General features: G+C 47.1%; 1 protein-coding gene and 1 pseudogene across 5 annotated transcripts; one reads left to right on the top strand and one right to left on the bottom strand.

Annotated features, from left to right (window-relative positions):
- Positions 1-1,390: 1,390 nt before the first annotated feature.
- LOC136508734 (uncharacterized) lies at positions 1,391-12,573 on the bottom strand. Of its 5 annotated transcripts, XM_066503506.1 has the most exons (6): positions 12,210-12,573; positions 6,716-6,775; positions 5,458-5,909; positions 4,815-4,973; positions 3,202-3,686; positions 1,391-2,144 (listed from the first exon to the last, which is right to left on the bottom strand). In XM_066503506.1, exons 3-6 carry the CDS (start codon positions 5,780-5,782, stop codon positions 1,773-1,775), a joined length of 1,341 nt encoding a protein of 446 aa, XP_066359603.1. In that variant the 5' UTR covers positions 5,783-5,909; positions 6,716-6,775; positions 12,210-12,573; the 3' UTR covers positions 1,391-1,772. The 5 variants fall into 5 exon arrangements, 3 of the variants coding, with proteins under 3 accessions (XP_066359603.1, XP_066359604.1, XP_066359602.1); XM_066503507.1 differs by lacking the exon at positions 6,716-6,775; XR_010772104.1 differs by lacking the exons at positions 1,391-2,144; positions 4,815-4,973; positions 5,458-5,909; positions 6,716-6,775; positions 12,210-12,573 and adding an exon at positions 4,225-4,626 and having other exon boundaries at positions 3,557-3,686.
- A 21-nt stretch (positions 12,574-12,594) lies between these two features.
- On the top strand, positions 12,595-20,941 carry LOC136508733 (pentatricopeptide repeat-containing protein At5g65560-like; annotated as a pseudogene).
- The last annotated feature ends 3,631 nt before the right edge of the window (positions 20,942-24,572 follow it).

Below are 24,572 nucleotides of genomic sequence, written 5' to 3'. Positions count from 1 at the left end.
TATTTTGCCATTATGGGGATGTTCTATAGGCCATTGAACTTGGTGCAAAAGACTTAGGTGCTGTTTGGATCAACAAAGGCAACGTTAACGTAAATGTAACGATTCCAGGGCAGCAACGGGAAGGGAATCACAGCCTGTTCGTTTGGCTGTGGCTTGTCGTAAACGATCGTAAATTTTCAGCCGGAACAATATTTTTCTCACACAAACCAGTCAGCAGTACTTCTTCACGAACCAGCAACGATACGAACCAACCAACCGAACAGGCAACGCATCGGGGGCAGTTTTCTTTCTTTTTTTGTTTGGTTCTAGCTGGGGTAATCCATCGGGGGTAGTTTTCTTCTCACATGCGGGCGTAATCCGCTCGTTGAAGGTTTGTCCCGCGGCAATCGATCGCACCGTACGCTAAACAAACAACAAGCAACGCAATCCGTTGGCGCCGTGATCGGATCACACCCTGAAATGTGCGAACCAAACAGCACCTTAATGGCTACCCTTTATGGCCGCATGGTGGTTCATTCCATGCACAATCCCACAACCACCTCAACGATTGCATTTGCTAGTGTTGTTAAGATGTGTATCTCAAATACCATGTAATATCCATGATGACTCTGAATCGGTTTAGGATAGAGAGATGTACAATGTATTGTTGTACTTTTAGAGAGATGATTTCTTTGTAAATAGAATCTAGACTTTTCTGACTGGTCAAGCAATCTTGGTACAACTTATAAACCACGCTAAAGGTATTTTCTTGGCCTATATAAACATGTAGGGTGCAACGCTTTCGTCCCTGGAATTCTCACAAGCGTATCAACACTAGGACGAGCTCCAACACCATCATGCGTGTTTAAGAGGAATCCATGCTAAGTTATTCTACATCTTTATTGTATAAACTTGGGGTGCGTTTGGATCTTATATTTTGCAATTTTTGGACCTCAAGGACACAAAAAATGGAAGGTGGCTTAGGGTGTGTTTGGTTGAACTGTGGCTGTGGGAAAAAACTGTTGTAGGCTGTGAGCTATGAGAAAGCTGTTATGGGCTGTGAGCTGTAGAAAAGCTGAAAGCTGTTTGGTTGAACAAGTATAAAATATACATTCTATCTTTATCTCTCTTAAAACAACTATGGAAGAGATTTTTATTCCATCAATTTTAAAAAGCAGAAAGCCAAAAGCCAAAAGCAAAATCAAACCAGCTTTTAAAAATGTATTACGGAAAAGCAGCTGCTTCTAAAAAAAACAGCCCCTTTGATTGGGCTTTTGACTTTTGAGGCCAAAAGCCAAAGCCAAGAGCCCAACTAAACAGACCCTTAGTCTATACAGTTCTAGTCGGGAAGGAAAGGGTATTTATAGTGTAATTTGTACATGTGGCACAATAAGAAAACCCACAGTTTAAATGTTTATACACCAACGGTACCCTTAAGAAAATTGCTAGTGTAAATATACGATTTACATCGGTGGTCACTTAAGATAACAGTGTAAAATCAAAAAAAATTTACACTGGCGGTAGTGCTAAGTCAACAACCACTATAAATCATATATTTATACTAGCGGTTCACTTAACACTATTTAAAGAGACCCATGGGGATATAGACACAAACAACTCAACCTTGGAAGTTATTCTCGTCTGCGGAGCATCAGAAGTTCAGAACCGCTAACACAAATATATACTGTATTCTGTAACTCGCTCAGGGAGTTGTTTGTGTCTATAATATCCTCAGACGAAAAACTTTGCCATGTAACACTCAACTTTACTTCCGTACCAAGCATTATATCATGTCACTCAAAGACAGATATTTCACCAGTCCAGCTACAAGAAGCAATCACATTAGGCATTACTGGGTGGTAAGCAACATCAGTGCATGCTTCTTTGAAGGCTTCTATTTTCCTTAAAAGCCTTGCCGACTTGTAATCGTAAAAGTAAATACATCCATCGGACGAACCAGATGCTAGTTCTCTTCCTCTGAGGGAAAAGTTGCACTTTACAGGGAAACCCCACACCCCATGTCCTTCAAACCGCATATACTTGTTCAGCTTGAAGGGCGGCCTTGCTGAAAAAATAGCAATGTAGTTCCCATTGGATTGTGCAACAAAAGATGCTTCACGTGGGTGGTATCTTACACATGGGCATGTGAATGCTTCAGTATAAACCTGTGATATACAAATGGTGAATTCTGTTAACTTCCATCCTGCTGGTAGGAGGCCAATCCCTGTTACTGAAAAATACGCTCCCTGGACTAATGACGGAAGAAATAGACTAGAGCGTGATGTTCACCTATAAAAAAAAAAGTAAAAAAAAAAGAAAAAGAAAAAAAAACAAGAAACTGACCAAACATAGAAATTGAGCGTGATGTTTATCTATAAAAAAAGAAAAAAACAAGAAAAGGACCAAAACTCTTCATGGTTTAATATTAGGGCAAGATAAAATTTTACATTTCAGTCTTCAAAATGTGACTTTGATTGTTAATTATCTGTAACTTTACAACATTGTGACTTGTAAAATTTAGTTTAAAATTAAATTTAACAACAAATATAGTAATGGCATTTTCATATATCCAACTTTGACAATTTTAAATATGTTGACGTTCTGATAATGTTTGACCACAGAGATTTGCCAACTTTAAATAAAACTGAAAGGAGATAGTACTACAAAGGCACAGATATAATATGGAACTAACAGTAATAGACTAATCATGTTGGTAATTTGGGGGACCTACTTCAGCAGATACAGCATGGGTTATGAAACAAAGAATTGTAAATCCATTTTTTTTCAAGAATTGGCAGAACAGATATTCAACAGTGAGCAACTTGTAAATCTATACAAACAAACTGCTAAATTAGAACTTCAGTGCAACATACGGTAACAACTTATGATGGTTTCTAGAATATGTTCTGATACAATGCTCCAGTCCCATTAGTGCTGCAGCATGATTAGACGGGTTTTACTTCTCTCATGAATATGCTGAAATACTATGTTCAACTTCTACATATCACAACAGATATATCCAAGTGGAAATTGTAAAAATATAATCTCTAACAGGGCTGATATAACAAAACTAACCAGGTTTCAAATTTTGACCTTTTTTTAAAGTGTTGTACCACATGTTGACTGCATGCAAATAGAAGCAACATGTTCATAAGGTACTAACAAAGATGGCATCAGAACCACATACACTTACGGACTAATATAGAGCTATACGCCTATTACCTGGTTAGATAAAGGAACTTGTCGCATGACATCCCAAACAATTATAGTGTTCTCACTAATATTGCTTCTGGTTGTGTCAGTTGAAGAGATAAATTGTCTCCCATCAGCACTGAAGTCAATGTCAAGGATGGTTCCAAGGTTTCTATGAAATTCTTTTGTTACCAGGCCACATCGAATATCCCAGAGTCTAAGGGAACCCTTGGACCCACCAGATAGGAAGATATCGGGGTTGCTTGGATTGAACTTGATAACCTCCACAGCTTGATCCTCCTTGAATACTTTCATTACTTTTCCCTCAACAACATCAACTAGCTGTACGGAACAATCAAGACCTCCAGAAAGTAAAAAGGGCCTATGAAGGGACCACCTTACATCCTTTACAGCAGCAGTGTGATGTTTCAAAACACGAGCAGTGGTATTCCCTTTGTCCCATACGTTCCATACATGAACCGTGTGATCCATTCCAGCAGAAGCAAGAAGATGCCCTGCAGATACTTTTCTTTGTGAATGTCTATTGAGTGAGACTAATTTAAATAAAAGCCATGCAAAATCATCATGGGTATTTTGTACTGTATGTCAAAAGCAATATCTCAATTAACCAACCAACAAAATTTGAAGCTGGTGATTCTATGAAACAACTCATCTCATGCATTGGTACTTCCTATCAAATCGACATGTGCACCATATTATTAATAGTGTTAGTTAAAAGTGAAGCACGAAGAATAACAAGGAAAATTCCATGAAGATATTGCCAAATGTAATATTTCAAAAGCATCCCTATTTGACACCAAATTACCAAGAAACATGGATTGTAAGCATTTCCATAGAAGATTAGAAGTACAAAATCGAAGGTGAAGATCAAGGGGACAGTGGAGGTGATATATCTTGGTTTGCATAAGATCAGAATTTCAGAATGGTCAGTTCAGTCCTGATAGCCTTCTCTAAAGAGTTAATATAAGCATTCAAAAGCAAAAAGGTGAAAATTCCCTACATGACAACCTTTTGTAGTTTTCTTAGACTTACAATGTTACCGTGTACCTTCATAGCATCATCATTCGTACTGTGAGTTTAGATGGCTCAGTGCTAATCTACTAGGGCTAGTAGCCAGATTGTTGAGAACACTGAGAATGCCAGAAGAACATGTCAAACATGTTAGTAGAGAAATCCATGTTTGTATGGTGGAAGGACAACCCAGTGCAACGTCTAATATTGCCATTTTCTTGTAGAATAGAGGAAAAAAACTTCTCATAGCCAAAATTTATAGATAATACTCTGCCAGTTTCAATTTTAATGTTGGTAACAACATCAATACCAGCACAGCACCGGGCACCCACTTTGTTTCCAGGTTACTATAAGAGAAGTAGAGAAACGTATCATGTTGAACCACCTTATTGTATCTCAAATTGCATACCCCAAATCCCCATGACTGCTGTAAAACCAATGCATTGTCTTGATTAGAAGAGGGAGAATTCTGCATTCTCTTAATATCCTAATGCACAACCCTAGAGAATGGCTAACTCATAAAGATCTAAGAACATTTACTCATTAATAACATAAGTCAAACAGAATAGTAAAGATCATGGAAGCAGAACTATGTAAGAATAATTACTAACCATGACTTGGTGACCAATCTACACAATTGATTGCCTTAGTGTGACCCTTCAAACAAACCGAGAGCTTCAAAGGGAAACTTGTGCTTGGTCCAGGCTTTGGTTGGCATCGCAAGGAATGCAAAATGTCAGCTCGTAGATTTGTATAGGTGATAGAGCCATCTGTAACAACATGTTCACTGTTACAGAAATACAGAAGGTAGAAAATGGGCTGCTCAAGCAACATATAAAAATACTACTAAAGTACAGATGTGTCACTCCCTAAACTAGTTCCTCGTGAAATCATCATGATAACAGAAAACAGGACCCTTGAAACAAAGCACTTCGGTTTTCTCACACAACAATTGGATATTACGAAACAAGCTTTTTATCAGCCTTTATCCAAGACCCCTGAACATTGTTCTTCAAACAGTTTAAACCATTTCAGACATCTAATCATGGAAGATTAAATTCATCCTGGGATCCACTACACTATTACAAATCAATTTATCAGAACTAATCACATAAAACTATCCTGAACCCAGCAAGCAGTCTGGTGAAGCTGGTGTCTTCCCATGGGAGCAGCTAACCAGCAACCCAGGACAAATTTTATGCTAGGATAATCAGCATCTTTCAATCTGCTGCAATGGGGGCCCAAAAAGCTCACCTGCGCAATCAAACTCCGTACTCGTCCGCGGAGGCAGGGGTGATCCGGATTCTACATGTGCCTGCGATGAAGCCAGGAGAGCACGCTCCCTCTTGGAAACGTACCTGCCACTGGATGGAGATGCCAGCGGCGTCGCTGCGTTGAGCAGGGGCTGTTGTGGGAAGCAGTGGGTTGGAGGGAGGTATTGGTGAGATTCCCACCGCGGCCGCTTCAGGGGATGTGGAGCGAAGGAGGCAGACCCGGTGGCAACCGGAGCGGAGGAGGGTGGGCCAGCAGCATCCTCGTCGTCGGAGGTAGCGCCGTACGCAGCGGAGAGGAGATCCATCGGCAGTCGGGGTTTTGAGTACTCCCTCTGCCCAAGAATGCGGGGGTGTTCGGCAAGCTGGCTGCAATAGCCAAGCCAGCAGCAGCTGCAACCAGCCGCAGCAGTCACAGACTATGGCTTTTTTCACCTTCATCAATTTAAACGTGACAGTGACAAATGGTCAAATGGAGGCAATTCAATATTGCTGCAGTAACGTCTTAGCAGACCAAAAACAGATGATTCACAATGGCAGCAGAATTATTAATTGTTGATATTGTAACTCGAGATGAAAGGTCCATGCATCAGGTCCTGCAATGATGGTTTTCAGTTATGGCAAATTTATGTACTCAAGGGTCGATGACCTCTCAGCGAGCAGGAAAGCTTATGTTATTTAAACAGAAGGTAATTCAATTCAGGTTTGTTAAATAGCAAAAGGGTTTATAAATTGAATAATGGGTCTGAAATTATGGTAGGCAGTTTTAGCATAAGGTATCCACATTCGTAGTTTAACATACATTTTAAATCTCTCATACTTTGGTTTATTTCAAATTTGTATCACCTTAGTTCTAGGCCATTTTTTAGCTTAAAAGTTACTACAAGCAACAAAATTAAACTGTAGGCAAGGAACAAGGCGCTGAATTGTGTAGAATAAGGACAGATAATAGAGCTAATCAGAGTTCACCTTAAGTATAAGTCTTTGATAGAAGAAGTTTTCCGTATGTATATTCTACGGAATCAAAATGTTCAAGTTTTTCACGAGTCTATGATGCAGTGCACAATTAAATACTAGTCGATAGTAGTACATTTTCGCAGTTAGTAATAGACATAAAAGTAGACTTCTATACCATATATGGGATTATTAAAGTAGACTAGCATGGTAGTGACAATAATAATCCTCCAGATAATTAATTGTTGTCACTGTACAAGCAAAACAAATTGTAGAACGTAACATACTCTGATTTTGCGGTGACAGGGCTACTGGCACTGACTCTTTGGACAAGGCCAAGATCAAACCTGATAATAGCGAATTGCCAATGAGTAGTTAGAAAAAAGGAACTGACGACCATCACAAGTAGTATATAATCGTTGAATGTACTAGTCCCATGTCAAGGGCGTCGATGCCCAAGACAGCAGGTCCTCGGCTACGGAGCTCGTAGCCTTGACTGGTAATGGCGTCGGGGTTGTTGCCCGGCTGCCCAATGGTGAAGGAGGTGAGATTAGGAAGAAGAGAGAGGATGAGGGTTGGTCATTCTTTCTTAATCCAAAGAGTGCCAATTACATGAATTATATAGGCCCGTGGCCTGCTAACAAATGGAAACAAACTCCTTTATTCTAGCAATCCTTGCATGCCGATCTGCATGCCTGCATGCCTAAATCCACGCCTAGCCACTCGGTGCCGGTGATTGCTGCTCCTGGACGCGCGGCCGACGTCGGTACTGGAGGCCCCACATGACATCTCTCCCCCCCTCGACGAGCAGCTCATCCTCGAGCGGGAACGTGGGGTAGCGGGCGACGAAGTTGTCGAGGTCTTCCCACGATGCTGATGAAGCGGGTTCGCCCTTCCAGTGAACGAGCAGCTGGCGAACGCCATGGGCAAGGCGAGCGCGCGTGACGCGGTCGGGCTCCGGGACCGCCGCTCCGTGGTGAATCGGCGGTAGGGCCGGTCGCGACGTCAGGGGCGTGCCGACGAACTTCTTCAGGAGACCGACGTGGAAGACGTCGTGAAGGCGGGCGCGATCCGGCAGCTCCAGCCGGTAGGCGACGTCGTTGATGACGGCGGCGACGCGGTATGGCCCGTAGAAGCGGGGTTTAAGTTTGCCCGTTGTCGGAGCTTGGAGGGACGTTGCGGCACGCTGACGGAGGCGGAGCCAGACCCAGTCGCCGACGGCGTAGTGGACCTCCCTGTGGTGCTTCTCGTAGTAGGCCTTGTACACCGCCTGAGCCTGCTGAAGCCGGTAGCGGACGTCGGCGAGCAGCTCGTCACGTTCCGCCATGGACTTGGCCACGGCTGCAACCCTAGTGTCGCCGGGCTCGTAGGAGCGGATCGTGGGCGGGTCACGGCCGTAGACGATCTTGAAGGGCGTGTCCTTGAGCGCCGTCTGGAACGCCGTGTTGTAGATGAACTCGGCCCATGGGAGCCAACGTACCCATTGCCGAGGACCATCACCGGTGAGGCAGTGGAGGTACATGACGATGATCTTGTTCGCGGTCTCTGTCTGTCCGTCTGATTGCGGGTGGAACGCCGACGTCATGTGGAGCTTGGTGCCCGTGAGCCGCATGAGTTCGCGCCAGAATGCCGACGTGAAGATGGGATCTCGGTCGGAGACCATAGACTGCGGGATGCCATGGAGACGTACAATCTCTGCGAAGAATGTCCGGGCCACCGACTCCGACGTGTATGGGTGCGCGAGGGGGATGAAGTGGCAGTACTTGCTGAAGCGGTCCACCACCGTTAGGATGACAGACTTGCCGCCCACGCGCGGGAGCGCCTCGATGAAGTCGAGGCCGATATCCGTCCAGACCGCCGTCGAGACGGGCAGCGGTAGAAGGAGACCAGCGGGGTGCAGGTGCTCGGACTTGTACCGCTGGCAGGTGGCGCAGGCGCGAATGTGATCTTGCACCGTCTTGAGAAGGTTGGGCGAGTGGAAGTCCCGTCGGAGGCGATGGAGCATGCGCTGAACACCCTCGTGTCCGTCGTCGTGGACGGCGGTGAGCACCTCGTGAAGCAGTGGCGATGCCGGCGGGATGTAGAGGCGGCCTTTGAATGCAACGAGGCCGTCGAGGAGTGACCAGGGAGACGCGCGTGTACCCGCCGCCAGCTCGTCCCTGAGCGCCACCAGAGCCGGATCGGTGGACGTAGCTTGTCGGAGGCGGTCGATGTAGTCGAAGCGGGGCCCGAGATAGCCAGGGCCACGACCTCCTCCGTGTCGCGGCGAGAAAGGGCGTCAGCGACTGTGTTCGTGTTCCCCGCCTTGTACTCGACGGAGAAGTCAAAGCCGAGGAGCTTGCCCACCCAGTGGTGCTATGGAATGGTGGCCAAGCGCTGATCCAAGAGGAACTTGAGACTGAAATGGTCAGTCCTTACCACGAAACGGCGTCCCCACAAGTATGGCCTCTAATGGCGGATGGTGAGGACGAGGCCGATGAGTTCACGTTCGTACGCCGCCAAGGACGCATGGCGTGGCGCGGTCGGCCTGCTGAAGAACGCCAGCGGGTGCTGGTCCTGGAGGAGCACTGCGCCGAACCCGTAACTGGACGCGTCGCACTCGACGATGAAGGCGCAGTTGAAGTCTGGTAGGGCGAGAACAGGCGCCGTCGTCATGGCTGTCTTGAGGGCGGCGAAAGCCGCAGCAGCTTCCGGCGTCCAGGAGAACCCTTCCTTGCAGAGGAGGGCTGTCAGGGGGGCGGCGATCATGCTGAATTCCCTGACAAACTTGTGGTAGTACCCCGCCAGGCCGAGGAAGCCCCGGACCGCCCGCGCCGAGCGAGGCTGCGGCCAGTCGGCCACTGCTTGGACCTTGGCAGGATCCACGGCGACACCCGCAGCGGAGATGATGTGGTCGAGGTAGGAAATCGAGTCGACCCCGAACGCGCACTTGGATCGCTTGACGAAGGGCTGATGTTGCTGGAGCGTGCTGAGGACGGCGCGCACGTGGCGAAGATGATCGGCCCATGACTCGCTGTAGATGAGGACGTCGTCGAAGAAGACGAGGACGAAGCGGCGTAGGAAAGGGCGCAGGACGTCGTGCATGAGCGCCTGGAACGTCGCCGGTGCGTTGCAGAGGCCAAACGACATGATGAGGAATTCGTAGAGGCCGTTGTGGGTGCGGAAGGCGGTCTTGGCGACGTCATCGGCGCGCATCCGAACCTGGTGGTAACCGGAGCGCAGGTCAAGCTTGGTGAAGAAGCGGGCGTGGCGGAGCTCGTCCAGTAGTTCGTCGACCACCGGAATCGGGAACGCATTCTTGATCGTGATGGCGTTCAGGGCACGATAGTCCACGCAGAATCTCCAGGAGCCATCGGCCTTCCGGACCAAGAGGACCGGCGACGAGAACGCCGAGGAACTGCGGCGAATGATGCCCTGGGCCATCATCACGGCGCATTGGCGCTCCAATTCATTCTTGTGCGCGGCGGGGTAGCGGTACGGCCGGACAGCCACCGGGGCGGATCCCGGCAGAAGGTTGATGCAGTGGTCGCGGGTGCGTTGCCGGAGGCATGCCGGAGGCATGCCGGAGGGCTCGGCGAAGACAGGGGCAAACTCCTCGAGGATGGCGGTGAAGAGATCGACGCCGATGCAGGCCTGGATCGCAGAGCCTGCGGGAGCCGCCGTGCCGCACTAGCGCATCCGGCGGCCGCCACGCCAGAAGGACATGGTGGCGCCGAAATCCAACAGAATCGGCCCCAGCGTTGCCAGCCACTGGGGCCCCAGGACGACATCGTACCCAGCCAACGACAGGGCGTAGAAATCCGCGGTGAACTCCTCCGCATTGATGGAGAACGGCGCGTTGCGGAACACGCCGGGGCACTGGATGCGCTCGCCATTTGCCACTGTGACCCGCAGTTGGCCCTGGGTGAGGGTCGGGAGCGTGGCGTGGGCGGCCGCCTCCTCGGCGATGAAGTTGTGCGTCGAGCCGGAGTCGATCAGGGCGAGGAGGGAGGTGCCGCCCATCGTGATACGCATCTGCATGGTCTCACTGGTGCACACGCCAGCGATGGCGTGGAGTGAGATCTGGGGCTCCCCTGGAGTGGCCTCGTCTGTCTCCGATTCAGTGTCGTCCTCGGCCACCGCCAAATCGAGGAGGAAGATGCGTTGGCAGATGCGGTTGTGGCCTCGCCCAAACTTCTCGTTGCAGTTGAAGCAGAGGCCTAGGCGGCGGCGCTCCTCCATCTCTGCCTGCGACAGGCGCTTGACCTGGCGGCCCTCGACGGTGACCGGCTGTGGCGTTGGCACGGGGGCCGTATTGGGCGCTGGGAGCGCCAGACGGGGCGGTGGCGCCGGTAGGATGCCCCTCTGGGGATCACACCCTAGGCGTAGTGGTGGCGCGGCCGCCGCGGCACACTGATCGCGGAGCTCCAACTTGCGGGCGAGGCTCATGGCGACGGCGAGGGACTGAGGGTTGTGGAGCTCGACGTCGAGGCTAAGGGGCGGCAGCAACCCGGTGGTGAAGATCTGCACCTTCTGGTCCTCGGTGAGGTAGCCCGCGCGAGGCAGGAGAGCTTCGAACCGACCTTGGTAGTCGATGACGGAGCCCGTGCGCTTGCATGCCATCAACTCGCCCAAGGGGTTGGAGCGCAGCGGCGGCCCAAATTGGAGGTTCAGGAGCTCGGTGAAGCGGCGCCACGAGGGAGTGCCTTCTTCCTGCTGAATTTGCATGAACCAGAGGTGGGCGGCGTCGTCCATGTTGTAGGACGCCATCCAGACTTGCTCCTCTGGAATGATACGTTGCTGGCGAAAGTAGGATTCACATCGGTTGATGAAGATGAGAGGGTCCGACTTGCCGTCGTACTTGGGGAAGTCCAATTTCTGGAATCGTGGAGGCCGATCTTGATGGTGTTCGCCGGAGGCGGATTTGTCGACGGAGGACGACGAAGATGGCGGATGTCGCGTGTCGTGCAGGTGCTGGATCGCCAGCGAGTTGGCTTCCACCGAGGCTTGCAGCGACTTGAGGGAGGCGGCCAGGGCGTTCAAGGTGGTTTGGAGGGCGTTGGGATCGCTCATGGCGGCTGTGCGGCGTGGGGTGGGCGGCGTGGGGGAAGGGCGGGACGACGGTGGTGGCGATGTGGGCGGCTGGGAGAGGAAGGTCTGGATCGTGATACCAGGTTGTCAAGGGCGTCGATGCCCAAGACAGCGGGTCCTCGGCTACGGAGCTCGTAGCCTTGACTGGTAATGGCGTCGGGGTTGTTGGCCGGCTGCCCAATGGTGAAGGAGGTGAGATTAGGAAGAAGAGAGAGGATTAGGGTTGGTCATTCTTTCTTAATCCAAAGAGTGCCAATTACATGAATTATATAGGCCCGTGGCCTGCTAACAAATGGAAACAAACTCCTTTATTCTAGCAATCCTTGCATGCCGATCTGCATGCCTGCATGCCTAAATCCACGCCTAGCCACTCGGTGCCGGCGATTGCTGCTCCTGGACGCGCGGCCGACGTCGGTACTGGAAGCCCCACATGACATCCCATCAGTTCATAAGCTGGTAATTTCAACTCTGTTCTTAAAATAATCATGCTCTGTAGGAGTGCATTTGGTCATATAGGCCCTGGCTTGTACGAATCCATTATAGATAAAATTACGTTCATCTATGAAGGTATGTGTATGCTGATGCATGAATAAGTAAGCTGCAGCTAGTTGCATATTTGACAATAGATAAAATTATGTCCGAGTAGTCATCAGCCAGTGATATGAAATGCAAGAAAGGATGAGGTTCGTCTGGGCAAATAATAGTGCTCACCGGGCGGGTCTGTGCGGACGGTGACGGCTTGACGGTGGTGGCCGTTGACAGAGTGCAAACAGGGTCGGGCGATGCTCAGGAAGTGGTGGCCTCAGATCCACACCGGCCAGCCGCAGGGCATCCTCCTTGCGTGAACGCGAAGGTGAAGACAGGCGCGGCGTGGTGGAGAAGATGGCGCAGCTGTCCTCCCCTCGACGTCGGGGAAGCGGCCGCAACAGATCGATTCTCGGGCGTCGCGGGAGGAGGCGACGACGGCGCCACAGCGGCAGGGGAGGGCGGCGGGAGACGGGGAGAGGAGGGAGCGGATAGAGGCGACGGCGCAGCGGGAGGAAGGGGCCGCCGACCGCCAGACCCGAATCCACGGGGTCGACGGGGTTGAGCGTACCCGTTTTATAATGGCATATCGTGGAGTATTAGAGAGAGCGACAGGAATTAGAGTCGTGCCATTCGTTCCGCTTCGCCGCGGCCGCCGCCTCCGTGTCGCCGCCGCCACCATGCGCCGCCTCCCGCCCGTTCCCCGTCCCGCCGCCGCCGTCGCCTCCACATCCACCCCGGACATCGTCGCGGAGCTCGGCCGCGTCATCTCCACGCGCCGCTGGAACAAGGGCCGCGCCTACAAGCGGCTGGCCCCCTCCGTGACGGCCGCGCACGTGGCCGCTCTCTTCCGCACCCCGGTGTCCCCTCTCGACCCGGCCACCGCTCTGGCCTTCTTCGAGTGGGTCGCACGCCGCCCCGGGTTCCACCACACCGCCGCCTCCCACGCCGCGCTGCTCCAGCTCCTCGCCCGCCGCCGCGCGCCCGCTAACTACGACAAGCTCGTCGTCTCCATGATCAGCTGCTCCGGCACCGCAGAGGACATGCGCGAGGCCGTCGACGCAATTCAGGCAATCCGTCGAGTGGGTGGTAAGCGACTCGTGCTGTCCCCAAAGTGCTACAACTTGGCGTTCAGGTCGCTGTTGCGATTCGACATGACCGAGCATATGGGGAAGTTGTACGCGCACCTCGTGCAGGAGGGATTGTTGCCAGACACAGTGACTTACAACACTATGATCATGGCATACTGCAAGAAGGGCAGTCTCACCATAGCGCACCGGTATTTCCGTCTGTTGAGGGAGTCTGGGATGGAGATGGATACATACACTTGTAATGCATTGTTGCTGGGGTACTGCCGAACAGGTGACTTGAGAAAGGCTTGCTGGCTGCTTATGATGATGCTGCTGATGGGTTGCAGGAGGAACGAGTACTCCTACACCATTTTGATTCAGGGGCTCTGTGAAGCAAGGTGTGTACGGGAGGCACTTGTGCTTCTGTTCATGATGGTACAAGATGGGTGCTCCCTGAACCTGCACACATATACACTCTTGATCAAAGGTCTTTGTAAGGAGGGTAGGATTCATGATGCCAGGGGGTTGCTTGATGAAATGCCTCTGAGAGGGGTGGTTCCAAGTGTTTGGACGTATAATGCAATGATTGATGGGTACTGTAAGTCAGGAAGGATGGAGGATGCATTGGGGATTAAGGCACTGATGGAACGAAATGGGTGTAATCCAGATGACTGGACATACAACAGTCTGATTTATGGCCTATGTGGTGGGAAGCCAGACGAAGCCGAAGAATTGCTGAATGGCGCTATTGCGAGGGGCTTCACACCTACAGTTATCACATTCACTAACATCATTAATGGGTATTGCAAGGCTGAAAGAATTGATGATGCACTCAGGGTAAAGAGTTGCATGATATCAAGCAATTGCAAACCTGATTTACAGGCATATGGAGTGTTGATCAATGTCCTCATCAAGAAGTGTAGATTAAAAGAGGCTAAAGAGACGCTGAACGAGATGTTTGCATATGGTTTAGCTCCTAATGTTGTCATCTACACCTCCATAATTGATGGGTATTGCAAGGTTGGGAAGGTTGGTGCTGCACTAGAGGTCTTCAAATTGATGGAACATGAAGGTTGCCGTCCAAATGCCTGGACTTACAGTTCTTTGATATATGGGTTAATTCAGGATCAAAAGCTTCATAAGGCAATGGCTTTAGTAACTAAAATGCAAGAGGATGGGATAACTCCGGGTGTTATCGCTTATACTACTCTGATTCAAGGTCAGTGCAAAAAACATGAATTTGATAATGCTTTCAGGTTATTTGAAATGATGGAGCAGAATGGCTTGACACCTGATGAGCAAGCATACAATGTCCTAACTGATGCACTATGCAAGTCTGGAAGAGCTGAAGAAGCTTATTCATTTCTTGTCAGGAAGCGAGTCGTCCTCACAGAGGTGACATATACATCCTTAGTTGATGGTTTTAGCAAGGCAGGCAATACTGACTTTGCTGCCGTCCTTATAGAGAAGATGGTCAATGAGGGTTGTAAGGCAGATTCGTACACATATAGTGTACTGTTGCAGGCTTTATGTAAACAAAAAAAGCTGAATGAGCTTTGTCTATACTAGATCAGATGACCCTAAGTGGAGTCAAGTGTAACATTGTTGCTTATACAATAATTATCAGTGAAATGATCAAAGAAGGGAAGCATGACCATGCTAAGAGCATGTTCAATGAAATGATTTCATCAGGACATAAGCCTAGTGCAACCACATATACTGTATTCATTAACTCGGACTGCAAGATAGGTCGAATAGAGGAGGCTGAGCATCTAATTGGGGAAATGGAAAGAGACGGTGTCGCACCTGATGTCGTAACCTATAATGTATTCATTAATGGCTGTGGGCATATGGGATATATGGATCGTGCATTTTCTACTCTGAAGCGCATGATAGATGCATCATGTGAGCCAAATTACTGGACTTATTGGCTTTTGCTCAAGCATTTTCTAAAAATGAGTTTGGTTAATGCTCATTATGTAGACACATCTGGCATGTGGAACTGGATTGAGCTGGACACAGTTTGGCAGCTTCTTGAAAGGATGGTGAAGCATGGCTTAAATCCTACGGCAGTGACATACAGTTCTATCATTGCAGGATTCTGCAAAGCAACACGTCTAGAAGAAGCATGTGTGCTTCTTGATCATATGCGTGAAAAAGATATATCTCCCAATGAAGAGATATACACAATGCTTATCAAGTGTTGTTGTGATATCAAGCTCTTTGAAATGGCCATGTCATTTGTTACCGACATGATAGAATTTGGGTTTCAGCCTCATCTCGAGTCCTACCACTATCTTATTATAGGCCTCTGTAATGAGGGGGACTATGACAAGGCTAAATCACTGTTCTGTGACTTACTAGGAATGGACTATAATCATAATGAAGTTGCATGGAAAATTTTGAATGATGGTTTGCTCAAAGCTGGCCATGTGGATTTGTGTTCACAGTTGCTGTCTGCTATGGAGAATAGACATTGTCGGATTGACTCTGAGACATATTCAATGGTGACTGATAACATTCATGAGGCTTCTGGCAGTGTGGTTAATGAACTGAGAGGAGAAGCTGCCTGACCGATGGTAAATTTCATTTTCTATTCTTTCCCACAGTGTGCAATTGTTTTCTGTGGTTAATCAACATTTTGAAAGCATCCATTTCATCTGGATCATCTGATATAATGGTTAGTGGTCCCACAGATCATGTGGAGTATGCTGTTCATACCATAACAATAACAACAACAACAACAAAGCCTTTAAGTCCCAAACAAGTTGGGGTAGGCTAGAGTTTCAAGTCTCCTTTTATTGCCTCTACCCAAGTCAACTTCGGTCTTCCTCTGTCTCTCTTCACGTTACTATCCTGGCTTAGGATTCCACTACGCACCGGTGCCTCTGGAGGTCTCCGTTGGACATGTCCAAACCATCTCAGCCGGTGTTGGACAAGCTTTTCTTCAATTGGTGCTACCCCTAATCTATCACGTATATCATCGTTCCGAACTCGATCCCTTCTTGTATGACTGCAAATCCAACGCAACATACGCATTTCCGCGACACTTATCTGTTAAACATGTCGTCTTTTCGTAGGCCAACATTATGCACCATACAACATAGCAGGTCTAATCGCCGTCCTATAAAACTTACCTTTTAGCTTCTATGGTACCCTTTTGTCACATAGGAAACCAGATGCTTGGCGTCACTTCATCCACCCTGCTTTGATTCTATGCCTAACATCTTCATCAATATCCCCGTCTCTCTGTAGCATTGATCCTAAATATCGAAAGGTATCCTTCCTAGGCACTACTTGACCTTCCAAACTAATATTTTCCTCCTCCCGAGTAGTAGTACCGAAGTCACATCTCATATACTCAGTTTTAGTTCTACTGAGTCTAAAACCTTTGGACTCCAAAGTCTCCCGCCATAACTCCAGTTTCTGATTCACTCCTGTTCGACTTTCATCAACTAGCACTACATCGTCCACGAAAAGCATACACCAAGGGATGTTCCCTTGTATGTCTTTTGTGACCTCATCCATCACTAAGGCAAACAGATAAGGGCTCAAAGCTGGCCCTTGATATAGTCCTATCCTAATCGGGAAGTCATCCGTGTCTCCATCACTTGTTTGAACACTAGTCACAACATTGTTATACATGCCCTTAATGAGCCCGACGTACTTCATTGGGACTTTATGTTTGTCCAAAGTCCACCACATAACATTCCTTGGTATTTTATCATAAGCCTTCTCCAAGTCAATAAAAACCATGTGTAGGTCCTTCTTCTGTGGTTAATCAACATATTTTATCAAAATGCTTGTTGCCTAAAAACTGGAACAACATAGCTCTTTCTTCCATTTTGTTCATGATTCCATTGAAGCCCAAACTTGGGAATATTCCAATTCTTATTGGTCTGTATATCAATCTATAATTCAACATTTGGTAATGTTTTGCTTGGCTGTTAGTCTTGTAAAAGTGTATGCAAAAGCCTTCGGTACAACTAGTTTGAGTAGATTATTCCTTCTCTATGGTTGTGTCGTTCTGGTGCAAGTGGTAATCAGATACTGAAATTCTACTGCTTACGATTTGATGTTTACTACTTAGCTTTATCATATTCATGTTGATTTGATAAACAACCAGGTAGAGAATAGTTTTGATGACATAACTGGCAAAGTGGTAGCTGACTTTGGCTGTGGTGAGTGCTTTACTGGATGGTGAGTCAGTATGTTTAACTTGGTAATTTTAGGCAATCATGTTCTTCTTTCCCTGACAATCCCTCCAGCGTGTAATGTCTACTTCAGTAATTTTTTTTAAAAAACAAACTTCCTGTTTAGTGCTTATGTTTGTATTTTGCACGGTTCTTTTATACGCTGATGGATCTAACAAGAAGTGTTTGCCTCTGTAGTCTGTAACTGTGTCCTGATAGATTGTGCCTAAGTTCTTGTTTGCTAGTAATTGTGCACGTGTCTTGCAGACGAAGCTAAAACAAAGAGTAGTATTCCATGTCATGAAATGATTTTAGATACTGTAGAATACTTTAAACACAATTCCTATCCATCGGGTGCCTGATTATTTTAGTCTGTCAGGCGACATTGCTACCTGCAGTGGCTAGTAGAAACCTGTTTCTTGCCTCTTTTGGTTATCACATCATCTGCCCTCTTGTGATTTATTAATTATTTTTTGTATTATAATATATTATTAAAATTTTGTCCTTGTCTAACTATAGAAATAAATTGTAAATTGTTAATTGTTTTTGTGCTAACACAAATTAAATTTTGTCAGGTTTGTGGTTTTGTTTATTCTCGAACCCGAAAATTGCACATTATATCTATACAAATTGCAACGAACTAAAACTGTAATTTTAACATAAAAATTTATGCTATAACCGTTGTTTGAAAGAAAGTTAAAATTCAAGCACCTGAATTTTAGCAAATCCCAACTTTAAATACTCCTCATTAATATTTATGGCACACAGCTGAACCAAACACACCCATAGTATGCTTCCTGATATGAAATTAGGCTTTACCATTTATTCTGGGTGATATTTATCTCTCTTGTAGCTACAATGCTCAATATTATAGCAGTTCTATTCTCTTTTTTTTCAACAGGTCATGACTGAATAAGCTAACATTTGCCAATTTTCATTACTGTGTACAGCCTGTATAAAATGATATCTAATGTGTGATACTTAGGCTCTGTTTGTTTCAGCCAGCTTCTGCCTTTTGCCTCAGAAGCAGAAAGCTGAAGCAAACAGCTAGCTTTTGAAATCGGCTTTTGGGAAGCAACACTTTATTTTTATTAGAAATTTAGAAGCTAGAAGCTGGTGTAGGAACTTATGTTGACTTCTAAGTTCTAAGGGATGATAATCTGAGGGGTATTACATATATTATACATTTCAAGAAACAGGTTTTCTAGAAGCAGTGACATCATTTAAAAGCCGGTTTTTGAAAAGCATCAGCAGAAACCAACATGCCCTTAGATATGATGCTATTGTTTATTAGTGTGCCAGTGCTAACTGTGATGTACCGTTTTGATATACTTGCTTTAGAAGTTTCTTGGTAGTGTTGGGCGTGCAACCTGCCTTTTCTGTTTCTTTTTTCTTTTTAAAAAAACTTGGGAGTCGAGCATATGATTATCCCTTTTTGAAGATTAAACTACTCCAGAGCAATGAAGCCTCAATTTCATTAATTTTATAGACTTGTTGATTCTTCTGGTATTTATGAACAGGTACATTGCTTAGGAGTGAAAGTAAGAACTTAACCACTGCCACACTTCAGTCAGGACAGGAGGAAGCCATTTCATCTATTGATCATCATTTTCCAGGAAATGACAATGCTAATAAGGGTGATTTAGTTCAAAATGACTTTCATAGATGTCCTGATCCTGATGTAAATCAGACTTCTGGCCAGCATTTGCTCACGTATGCCTACACCCAATCCCGATGTCTCTCTCTCCACCCTCCTCCTCCCCCTTCCTTTCCCCTCTTCCTCTCTCCATTACAGGCATGTGTGTACACAGGCTTTAGTTACTTTGATACACTGGGACCTTCTCACACATTATTACAGGCAGTGTTTCATTTGAATGGATAAATAACTTAATCCTGCTTTTTCCCCATGTAGCATGGATGGTTACTGCTGCTATATTTATCCTGTCATTGAGAAAAGGTTGCAAGGTTTGTGGAGTAATAACTTGGAGCAAACTAATACAGAAAAATGGTTATCATGGTAAATTCCTGCTGCCTCCTTCCTGTCAATTAAACAGAATCCACTGCCTTTCTTTTTTTCACATCTAAAAATCAACTTTATTTTCTTCCAATTTGAGTAGAAGAGTTATCTTGCTCTATTCATGATGAGGACCTTGGTGGTTCATCAGCAAAACTTAGGAATTAGCAGATAAAGCTGCCCTGGATCAAGTCTGTAAAGCAAAATCATCAGATATTCTCAAGCATTCACCTGATGATGAAATAGAAGGGGAAATAGTTTATTTACAATCCAGGCTACTCGACAGTGTTATTTCTATGAAGCAGGGATATGGTAAGTTTTTATTTGTCATGTACATTATTATTCCTTATGCAGCCATACAAGATGGTTTTGGTTGTTGTCCGCTTTATTAATTCCCTTGCTGCTGCAGTACTATCTTAATAATTAGTCTTCGTAGTGCTAAAATGAACTGCTTACATGTGTTTATATTTCTTCAGCTTTCTGAATCGAAATTTCAGTTCGTCTTATATCTTGCATAAGATTTGATACTCAAGGTTGTCCGGAATATTTCTTATGAGTTGGATTCTTTCAATAAAAAAAAGAAAATGGGATCATATCATTGTGAATCAGTTTCTTCGTGATCTGAGGGAAGCTAAGAAGCGCGGAAACTCAGAGAGGAGACAAAGGAAGCTCTAGCTATCCTGGCTGCAACTGCACCTTCTGTTGTACCGACCTCACGAAATGCAACATTGAGAATGTGACATCTGCTAAACGAGAGGTTATCACTGTGCTTTGCTTGTTCAGTTGTTTCTTGTCAGGCATTATCGTTTTTTTATTGACTTATGTTTGTTTCCTGAATATGCCAAGAAGCATTGTTGGATCCTCAAGAATTGGCCAACTATCTTCATCGCCACAAGCAAAGGATTTATCATTTTCCAATAGCAAATTCTAAGAAGAAACTAACTTTGGCATTTTCAATCTGGCAAAATTCTCCAAGAAAAGTGTTCTTACCTGTGATATATGCATGTGATGTGATACTGTATTGAACCGTATTTTTGCCTGCTCCGCCTGTAAGGTGATTTGCAAGTACCTTGCTCACCAGGTTGTGCTTGCCGCCCGCTCGCCGGTCTCAAGGCGCAACTCCTGGGCTCCATGGTCGAAGCCGACATGTCATCCATCACCTTGCGTGTGCTTGTCCTGCCGATGACGAGATTGGGGACTACCTGGCGGATGACAATGTTTCGGCACTTGCTAGCTGCAGCGGACCGGTTCGCGTTGGATCGCCTCAAGATTTTGTGTGCTGGAATGCTGTGGGATGAAATATATAACTCCCCGCAGCTGAAAAAGAAGTGCATTGACTATTGCGGAGGAGAAGAATTTCAAGAAGGCAGTGTTAGGTTTCATTCAGCTGGTGCAACAATTCCCATCGATTCTTGATGAGCTGAGGGTGAAGGTTGGAGCATAGAGGCCGGCAGCATGCCAGCATATATACATGCGTGCTAGCCTATGTGGCTATAGTACTAGGCTTATGGCATTTTAAGTTCGGCAAATGCTATTTAAATCTATTGAGAAGTGCTTGAATTTTCGGTTTCTATGTGTCGCTACTATTATGATACTACTACTACCATGCGCATTTTGTATTACCCAATCAACAATTTGGTATGTGAATTAGAGCTGTGTCGATAGAAATAGAAACATCTGAAGATACGTACGAGTCTTCAACCATGCTCAAGTACGTCTGTGGAATGTTACCTCTATGCTAAGGAGTAGTAGCATTGCACTATAGTTATCCAATTGTAGTAGGAGCAACGTATTAATTATTTATATTAGTTTGGACATTTTTCTCTTTGTTCGTTGTTCGTTTCTAACACAATAGGTATATAAATATTCTCTAAACTGTCTAGTTGCGACAAACTAATCAATTACATATGTATATGTTTGTTTTTTCATCCATAACCGTAGTTTGTTCCCTGACACTTATGTGTATCTTCAATATGGATTTATTTAGTTGAAACCTTATATTAAATTGGTGAGGGTAAAATCAACATTGAGGTCCGGAGTAAGGGCTTAAACATTTCTACCCCTATTTTGAAGCGAATTGGTGATTTTATCCTTGTTTTTTTAACTTTATGATTTCACCCCTGCTATTTCAAAACAAAGAGAGACTTTAACCCTGTTCTGTTAAATCCACCTAACGGTGTTAACTTTTATAAAAAGGACAACTTTGCCCGTGCGTTTTTACTCCTGTTTTATTTTGATATTTGTGTTTTACCCCTATTTTCGTATCTAACAATTTATCAATTTTGATATAAAATTATACAATTCAATCAGTACAAAACTCAATAATTTTAAGGAAACATTCGACATCATTCAGAGAACAATCCGGAGCCAGCATTGACAAACGCAAACACTGGGGAATCATGAGATGACAAGATGAGACTGCAAGTATGCAAGCAGGCAGGCCAAGAAAGATAGCAGCAGCATCTCGTTTGCTTTTGGTCACTGGCCGAGAGCTTATCCATTGACAAGCGCAGCTACAGCCACTTGCGCGGATGGAGGGAGCAGCCTGCCTTGCAGCACCCCAACTCCATGGCGTCCGCGGGAAGGAGCAGCAGCATACACAGCGCGAGCGAGATGCGTCTCCGGCGCCGCAGCGAGAGTGGCTTCGACTTTGGCGGCAGCGGCGGCGGCTGCAGCGCATGCCAGATGCCGACGGCTCCGCGCACGAGCGAGGCGAGGGCGGCTCCGGCAAGCCAAGCGCGAGCGAGAGACGAGTGCGGCTCGGGGGGGGGGGGGGGGGGGGGGGGGGGGGGGGGGGGGGCGAAGTCGCCGAGCGTCGGGACGGCCTGCGCGCGTGAAACCCTGACCGCGCAAGACCTCCCGCGATGCCTATCTGCGCGGCCGAGCGAACATGGCCGAGCCTGGGAGGAAAACTCTTGAGGGTATTGTTGTCTTTTTGTGTGGGTGTCTCTTTTTTTGGCATTTAATCCACTCAGATTAAACTATAGCTGGCCATTCAGGCCGCCCGGCCCGGCACGGGCCCGTGCCAGGCACGCCGTGCCGCCCCAGTCCACCGTGCCTAGCCGACAGCTCAGGCACGGCCCGTCGGGCCACTTTTCGTGCCGGGCCGGCTCGGAAAGCACGGCCTTTTTAACAGGACAGGCCGTCCCGAGGCCCGCATCAACAGGGGAAGGGAGAGAGCCAGAGAGGGTAGGCCAGGCGCTGTGGCCGAGGCGGCCCGGGAGGAGAGCGCGGCGACCTCCTCGCGCCGCAGGCCGCCGCGGCGGGCAGCACGAAGTATATCTGCCCAGCGCGGAGCGCCTCCGCGTCCCGCACCCGCTGCTGTTGGTGGGGAAGGGGCCACCTCCGCCGCTGCTGGTGGTGGGGGAAGGGGCCGCCGCCTCCAGGGGCCGCCATGTGTGCCGCGAGCGCGCCTGGGGTGGGGATGGAGGAGGCGCCGTGGCCGCCGGGCAAGCAGATCAGGGCCGCCCAGCGCCAGCCATGTCTGATGCTGGAGACGGGGAGATGGGGACGGGGAGCAGATGGAGACTGGGAGATGGGGAGGCAGAGGAGATGGAGACGGGGAGTTAGGGTTCGAGGGTGGGAGCGTCCGAGCGTGGTTGGGTTCGGGGGTGAGAGCCGTCGCGACCGCGGCGTGCGGGTGCGGGTGCGGCTCATATATGAGGCGGGGACGGTGGGCCAGCCAGCTGGGGCGCGGGGACGGTGGGCCGGGAGGGGAGGAGTGGAGTGAGGAGGGGGAGGGGGTGGCCGGGCCGCTGCCGGGCCGGATGACGCAGGCGGGGCCGTGCCGTGCCAGCCCACGGGCCTGAGTAGCGGCCTAGGCACAGCCTGCTCCCTCAGGCCAGGCCAGCCTGGGCCCGCATGTCATCGGGCCGTGCCGTGCTCGTGTCAGGCTAAAAAGCGGGCTTCGTGCCGTGCCGTCGTGCCTCGGGCTACATGGACAACTATAGATTAAACGGTGTGAGAAAGTAGAGGTAAACGGCGGCTTTATTCTAAAATTACAAGGGTAAAAATACGAAGTTAAAAAAGTGATGGTAAAATCACCATTGAGGCCTGGAGTAAGCGTAGAAACACCAAATTCCCTATTACGGTGTCTTCTATTGCAGCCCATGCCTCATCACGTGATGATTCTAGATTTTTGTTTTCATTTTAGTTGCAGAATTATCTGTTAATATTTAAACCTTATAATCATTGTTTACCTCAAATGAATCTTAGTATTTACTTCAAAGGAATCTCAAAGACCATGGAGGTATAACCATAACACTCATGATATTGAATTTGTTAGAATTATATGTGTAATAGTTTTGTTTTATAAAAAATATAGAGTGCTTAAAATATAATTACTAGCATTGATATGATATAATATTTTAGGCAAAATGTATGGACTTAATATAAAATGAAAAATTACGAAAATTATTGACATGGAACATTAATATTAAAATTTAATTGTTAGTGCCATTGATACACGATTTGTCATGGGAATATTTCTTTCACGCTTAATAAACTGTTGAAATAAATATTTCCCTTAGTACATGTGTGTTAACTTGGTCTATAGGGTGATACATAGAATTATACCTACTTGTAATTTAAGAAATGTAGAATAGATGATGAAACTTTTAGCCTCAGGAGACATTATTGTTGCAAAGGCGCTAGTCTGACCGCAAAGTGGTGGTGCTCTATATAAGAGCAAGGCTAATACATCTTATAATTCGTACTTTTTCATCGAACCAACGGTATTTTTCTTTCCCAACAAATTAACTAACAGTAGTCATGGCTTATCAGCCAAGTGAATAGGCCAATAATACAGAACCTTTTCTCAGCCTACCCATGTAGTAGTTAGCTCTTCACTATTAATACATGGTCCACTTGTCTCTCTCACAAAGTTTCTCGGTTCTTGTGTCTAAGCTGGTTGTAAGCTTACAGGCCGCTTCTCTTCTCTCTCCTCCACCTCAGCATTTAGCCGCCTTACAACCTGCTATTATACTTGCTCCTAAGTAGGGCTAGGCCCTAGAATTATTACCTGTCGTTGCATTATGAAATCTTGCCGCTTTTGAGTTTGCTATTACGGAGTTTGTTCACGTTTTCACCTGCTGGTTTGCTTCTAACCTTCAGCTAGAGTGATCCTTCTGAAAGGATCAAGATGCCCAAGAGGGGGGTGAATTGGGCTAATTCTAAATTTCTTTTAATAATTAAGTCCTATGTTTAGCCCAATTAACCCCTTGTGCCTATAAAGTGTTTCGAATTGTTCTACCGCACAAAAGACTTGCAACCT

This window comes from Miscanthus floridulus, chromosome 15 (assembly GCF_019320115.1).
Source record: "Miscanthus floridulus cultivar M001 chromosome 15, ASM1932011v1, whole genome shotgun sequence".
Taxonomy (NCBI): Eukaryota; Viridiplantae; Streptophyta; class Magnoliopsida; order Poales; family Poaceae; genus Miscanthus; species Miscanthus floridulus.
This window is presented reverse-complemented; position numbering and strand designations above follow the sequence as displayed.

Coding starts and splice junctions, on each gene's coding strand:
- LOC136508734 (XM_066503505.1), bottom strand. CDS start 11,480: ATGAGCGATCCCAACGCCCTCCAAACCACCTTGAACGCCCTGGCCGCC.